Here is a 7,100-nt window from a genome sequence, read left to right as displayed (position 1 = left end):
GTTATTCAACAGTAGGCCGACGAAACGCGCTGTTTTCACAAGATCGAACTATTGAGAGAGGGCTGCCAGATGTGTTGGGTATTCTGGACATGCTGATGTAGTTAGTGTCATGGAGGGACTCGTTGCATGCTGGACATATAACATACATATATTTCATGTGTCGGTACAGTATCCAGAACGAAGCTCCGAAGGGTAACTCTCGATTCTCGCGGTAACTTGAGCTCGTCGTTGAGTCTGGTGATTTGAAAAAAAATTGGATTTTTCAAAATTCTAGAGTAGAATACCCCCTTAAAACTAATATTAAGCATTTGTCCATATTAGTTAACAACTTTTCCTGCCTATATTCTCTCCCCACATTTATACCTCAAATGGCAAAAAGCCAAATCATAATTCTTATGCTGCTGTTTAAGAAACAAATATTTACACATTTTTGTCCACTTCTAACTAAATATAACAACCAAAATTTCCCCCTATTTCCAGCGGAAAGCTTTTTGTACTAAAAGCGCCATAAAATACAGTGGTTTAGGAATGTCAAAATTTATATTAAAATGAAAATAAACGGTTATTTGCGGAGATTATTTATTTTATTTATCTTCTTCTTCTTAATTGACGTAGACACCGCTTATGTTATGGCCGAGTTTACAACAGCGCCAGTCGTTTTTCCTTTTCGATGTTGGCAGCAATTGGAGATTCCGTGCCTTTCCCTTCTCCAACTGGGTTTTCAACGGAGTGGTGGTCTTTCTCTTCCTCTGCTTCCCCTGGCGGGGGGTCGAATAATTTCAAAGTAAGAGTGTTTTCATCCATTCAGACGACATGAGCTATCCAGCGTAGCCGCTGTCTTTTCATTCGCTGAACTATGTCAATGTCGACGTATACCTAGAAGAGCTCATCGTTCGATCAACTGCGGTATTCGCCGTTACCAATGCTCAAAGGACTATAAAGCAGAACGGGAATAATGAGTGATTAAGTTCTGCAGTTCGAAGTATTTCCGCCAAGAGTAGATTGAGGAAGTCGCATGAAAGGGTGTCACCTTGTCTGAAACCACGTTTAGTATCGAACGGCTCGGAGAGGCCCTTCCCGGTCCTAACGGAGCTTTTGGTATTTTTCAACGTCAATTTACACAGCCGTATTAGTTTTGCGGGGATACCAAATTGAGTAATCGCGGCATAATGGCAGCTTCTTTACGGGCTATCAAAAGAAGCTTTAAAATCGACGAAGACGTGGTGTAATTCTATTCTCCTTCCACTGGTCTTTTCCAAAATGTAGCGCATATTGAATATCTGGTCAGTTGATGATTTTCCAGGTCTAAAGCCACACTGATGAGGTCCAATCAGCTTATGGACGGTGGGGTTTAATCTTTTACACAATACGCTAGATAGAATCTTATATGCGTTATTGAGGAGGCTTTTTTCACGATAGTTGGCGCAGATTTTGGGGTCTCTTTTTTTGTGAATTGGGCACACTTCCAATCGCTGGGCATGCTTTCGTCCGACCATATTTGAATAGATCGGCCTGCAATGCATTGGCAATCCAACCGCTTTGTTGTTCTTCAAACGGGTAATTGCTATTCGAACTTTTCATGGTTGGGCAATGAATCGTCCGCTCCATCGTTATCGGGAGGATGGACGGAAGTGAGGAAATTTTCTGAACGCCTTTCTCCTGGGGAACCATTCTTTTACATATAGCTCAAGCAGGACAAGACTTCCGTTCTTTGACCAAGTATCCTTTGGGTAGCCAAAAAACATGCACTTGAAGGGTAGCTAAAGTGAGAAGACGAAACATTACTACCCCAGAGTTGTGCGCTGTGTAAAAAACACTACCAATGGAAAGAAGATTTGAATCACATCAACTTAATTCCAAGAAACCACTAATTTGTGTCGCTCCGGTTCTTTTTAAGTTGAGGTTAAGTTTGTATTGAGGTGAATATATCCGATAATAAGTTAGAAGATCTAATGAAACCTCAACTCTAGATGAATATACATTCAATTATAGGATAAACAACTTTTACACTGGTTCTTTCAAGTTTATTGCAATTACAATGAAGAGGTATGATACTCAGTGTGTGCTAAGTAATTGTAGGAGTGTAAATTAGCTATAGACATGCAACAGGGTCTATGCGCAACAATAAAAGCATAAATAAGCTTGAAGCTAATAACTAAATCAACAATGCCATTGCAAGCCACTGCTATTGGCTGTTTGCTTATTACTTATACGCAGTGGCTTCACGATAACAGAAATGCTGCTTAAAATGCACTTAGCAACGCCCCTACACTTAAGGTGCCCTACGAAATTTATTGATCCAGCGGGAGAACACAAACGAAAGGCACCTTTTTAGTAAAGCAATTGACGGGTTCGTTGCTGGTTTAGTTTTTATACTCTATTGAATGTTCCTTAGTAAAATATTGTTAAGAAATATATGTAGTATACATTTCTCAAAATTTTATATTTGTAACGAAACAAGCAAAGTGCGAATTAAACCAGAAGAAATGAGCTTAACTAAAATATATTTACGTTATTACCCTCCAGGTAAGCTCGACACCGAAGCAGCTTCATTTCCTTTAAGCAAATCTTGGATTTGTAGGTTTGGCGCTCAACTGTCGCACCGCCGATGGCAAGGAAACGCTGCACCACATAGATCTACTGAACCTAAAGGCGAAGTATGTGTCTTAGAAAACTAAAAATAAAATTATTATTTCTGACATTTCGTCCGCAGCACACGAGTGGAGAGTGTGATCAAAACCATTACAAACAATTTACCAAACTCTCAGGAAGGAGGTCGTAGTATTTGCAGCACCGTAGCACCAAATTGTGCAGCTGGCGTCGCTGATAAACAACAACACATATTGGACTCACCACAAGCTGACAAGAAAGACATAACAACTGATACACTTTTTCTACAACAAATTATCGACAACTATACGGATCCGCTGCGGCAGGCAATTTCGAAATTGCAACGCAAATTGTTGGAGCCCACACAGAAGAAATTCTATTCGCAACGTCGTGTGACACACCTGTTGCCACTGACCAACATCTGCTTCGACAGAAGCGGTACGCGCTGCTTGACCGGCAGTTACGACCGCATTTGTCGCATTATCAATACACACGACACCATGGAGGAGCAGCTACTAAAGGGGCACGATAATGTTGTCTTCTCCGTTGCCTTTAATCAGCCAAAATGGTATTTCTTACATGGCCCTTTTCTTCCTAAGTTAATTAACTTAACCGTTACTTGTATTTCGACAGCGACAAGGTGGTCACCGGTTCGTTCGATGGCACGGCGCGTGTTTGGCAAACTTGGAATGGCCAATCGTTGTGCACGCTGTACGGTCACACAGCCGAACTGGTGATGGCTGAATTCGATCCCATACAATCGCGTGTTATTGCCACCGCTTCCATGGATGGTAGCGCGCGCTTATTTGACATCGAGACGGCTTTCGAGCTACAGCAGTTGCGTCAACACGGCGCCGAGGTGATTGTGAGTCGCTTCAGTCGCTGTGGCAATATGTTGCTCACCGCATCCTTTGACAGCACCGCTGCCATTTGGGACATACGTAGTGGCTGGTAGTTTATGAATTTCATGATATTTTCACAAAGATCCCATTCATTTCTCTTTAAATATTTACCATGCAGCCTAAGCGCACAACTACGCGGTCACACGGCCGAACTAAGTAACTGTGTGTGGAATTTCTCCTGTGATCGAATTGCCACGGCTTCGCTGGACAGCACCGCCCAGCTATGGGATGTACGTCGACTGAACGTGCCGTTATACAAAATAACGGGGCATCGCGAGGAGGTGCTAGACGTTTGTTTTGACTCAACCGGTTGTCGTTTGGCCACATGTAGCAGCGACTGTACGGCACGCGTGTGGGACGTACGTGGCGATTTAGTGCAGCTCTCCATTATGGAGGGTCATAAAGATGAGGTGTCAAAGGTGCAGTGTTGGTTGCTTTTGTTTTCCCATTTCTTACACTAAAACGGTTTGCTTGCAGGTTTGCTTTAGTCCACCAGGTTCTCTACTTTTGACGGCTTCTGCCGATAACACGGCGCGTCTATGGTTTACGGAGTCCGGTCAGTGTTCACAGGTTTTAAGCGGCCACGATTCTGAAGTATTCTCCTGCGCATTTAGCTATGCGGGTGATATTATAGTCACGGCTTCGAAAGACAACACTTGTCGCTTGTGGAGATGATACGACTGGTATATGGTATCGTTTAATGAMTTGGATTGAAGTGCTGCGGTTTATAATAGAAAGTCAGTGATTTATAACGCCTTCGTTATTTTAATTATGTAACATGAAATAAATATAAACTAAACACAGTTAGGTACGGCTTTGTATGATGAGGTCAGATATCATATCTTTACATAATGGATAAAAAAACAGTAACATTGATTCCTGGATTCATTCAAAATTAATTCTTATTAGCTGCATCCATAAACGATTTTGATCGGGCCATAAAGATCTTTAGTGCCAATTCCTCATGCTATATAGTTTTGTTCAGTTGAAGGACCTTCTGAAGACAAAATAACCCTTGTCTTTGATTCCCCCGTACTATGTTGACGTTAATATATAATATATGGACGGTGGTCACTCCTGCTGTGGTAACGGCAGCTAGGATGTTAAGGATTAGATAAGTTGTCATCGAGGTCATCCAACGGTAGCAAACGTGCTGTTTCGGCGAGGAGTGCATTGTTTTAACTCGGACCACGGTCGGTGATAGGCAACCGTAAACCAAAATATAGCTTATGAACGCACACCTGTCACAGATGGCGAGTCAGCTGTAGTCATTTTTTTCGTATTATCTATTACTACCATTCCTTATTATAGTATACATAATTGTCAAAATCCAGCAACTGGGAAAATCTTCTGCAAAGCAGATCAATTGTGCCAAATACAAGAGATTCTTCAAAACTCTCAAAAACCCGTGGTTGTTACCGACGTGTTAAGTATTTAGAACCAAATATGTATATAGGTTGTCAAATATCTCCCTTCTCTTCAATTTGTGGTAGGTATGTATTTTGTGAGATTACGAGTATTTAGGTGTGGAAATAAATTTACTCTAGATCAAGGGTAAAAAATAGGCTTTCGCGGTTTTCAGGAAAACAGTAAGTTTTTTTTATTTAAAAACCAAAAATTGCGAAAAAAATTATTTCTTTGGTCTTTAACCTCGTGTAAATTTTGTCCACATAAGCCTAGGCTTTCAGCTTGTATTTAACTTTCTAGATGGAACTAATAAAGAGCTAAGAAGTTATATAGCTATGTAGATGCACATCTTCGATTCGCCACTCTGCTCCCTGATTCAAATCATCATGCATCCAAAAATATATATAAAAAAAATTCCACAAGCGAATTTGTGGCATAAAATCATGACGAATCAAAGATATGGACGCTACAAAAGTAGAACGATAGGAAGAACAAACGACGTCATATTTTTCCCGTTTCTTTGACATAATGGAAAGATATACGATCCAGCAACGAGTCGAAATTATTCAAATTTACTACCGAAATTCGTTGCGTCATTGGCCTCATCTTTAAGAGCGCTACGTTCAATTTATGGTCGTCATAATCGTACTGTCAGATCAACAGTTGAGCGTTTAGTGGAAAAAATTGAAGCCACAAGCACAGTACAAAATGTTTCTGTGCCACCGTGCACATGATTAACCCCACACATTGATAAGTTGAAATGAAATACCAAAAAAGTTTTTTTTTACATATAATCTTTGTATTTTTGTTATCATTCATTTATTAACATTCACTACAAACACGTGTGTGTATCTTCTTATTACCACTTCTTTTGTTGTTTTTGTTTATTTACTCCTTTTTTTGTTTTACTCACTTACAACTTATTACCATATTTTTACGTTTTTTTTTTTTAATTATTCTTCCATTAATTAAGCTTCTCAACTAATTTTATAATTTTTATACTCAGATTACAAATACGTACACAATATGTATGTGTGTATGTATGTAAGTAGTTGTTGTTGACAGTATGTGGAAAATTGTAAAATCTTATTTGTGTTTTTGCTTTTGTTTTTGTTTTTGTTTTTATATATTTTTTTCTTCTTTCTTTAACTTAGTTTGTTGGATTTTTTGTGGGATTTGTGTTTAATCGCCAAAAATTCAGTTAAAATTTATTCAGTGTAAACCGTTATTTTCTCGTTTAGGTCGTATATTGTATAAAAGTAAAACGAATTAAAAAGTAAGAGTAAAGTAAATATGTAAATGTGCTTTTAAAATAGTTTGAAATTTTGCATTCGTTTCCAAATTGGTGGACAGAAAAAACGATCGACCAATACAATTATATGAAGATAGTTGGCTTCCTCGTTTTGCTGTTGAAAATAACTATAGGCGCACAAGCACGGCCAAGCTCTCTTAGCAGTCTGCAGCGCTCCGCATGGTGCGGAGGTCGCGGTGGTGTTGTGTGGTTGTGCGTTATACTTTACACCGGTGTAATAACAAAACTGCAACACGTTTTTTACAATACTTCTCCCAAGTAGCTGTACATGCAGCCGTTTTGAGATGGTATTTTGTTATTTTTGCTATTGCAAGAAACTATAAGCACTACTCCAAAGCTGATTTACTTATTTCATATTAACATACAAACAAACATATAACAGTTACTTATTTACGATATAGGTTTTTGTACACAAAACGTCACTAGAACTCAGGTGTTCATCGAATGGCTTCTTAGATGTGTGTATGCAGGACATAATATTTGAGTACATTCGTATGCGTGGGTGTGTGGACACATCGTTGGTGTTATAGGCAGGTGTTTAGACGGAAGCGACAAAGTGTTACGTTTTATAGTTGATTTTGGTTGCACAATCCAACGCACATAAGCAATCAGAGCAACGCTTCAGTAGAATTGGTTCACCATAAGTGTGCGTATGTGTGTGTGTATTTAGTATGCGCACTATTGTTACCATACCGTTTATATGGTTGTTTTAATGTTCTAGCTTTCTCCTCAAGGTAACGAAAAACTTAGTGCTGTTGACTGCGCTCGCTTTTGTGAACTGCCGCAAAATGTTTGTGTCGGTGTGCGTGGTACCTATATGAGAACCTACCGGGCTCACAGGTTTTAGGCCACTCTCACCGAGCTAGCCC

The 7,100-nt window shown here is 39.6% G+C and overlaps 1 protein-coding gene across 1 annotated transcript; it reads left to right on the top strand.

Moving 5' to 3' along the window:
• The first annotated feature begins 2,486 nt into the window (after positions 1–2,486).
• On the top strand, positions 2,487–4,187 carry LOC108970173 (dynein assembly factor with WDR repeat domains 1). Its single transcript, XM_018935380.1, is given in 6 exon segments — positions 2,487–2,526; positions 2,582–2,657; positions 2,714–3,177; positions 3,180–3,561; positions 3,631–3,931; positions 3,990–4,187. Coding segments are annotated over 6 exon segments (1,461 nt in total).
• The last annotated feature ends 2,913 nt before the right edge of the window (positions 4,188–7,100 follow it).

The sequence above is a fragment of the Bactrocera latifrons genome, unplaced genomic scaffold (assembly GCF_001853355.1).
Source record: "Bactrocera latifrons isolate USDA-ARS-PBARC rearing strain unplaced genomic scaffold, ASM185335v1 scaffold_29, whole genome shotgun sequence".
Classification (NCBI taxonomy): domain Eukaryota; kingdom Metazoa; phylum Arthropoda; class Insecta; order Diptera; family Tephritidae; genus Bactrocera; species Bactrocera latifrons.
The sequence above is the reverse complement of the archived record's forward strand: the minus strand, read 5'-3'. Positions and strand labels throughout refer to the sequence as shown.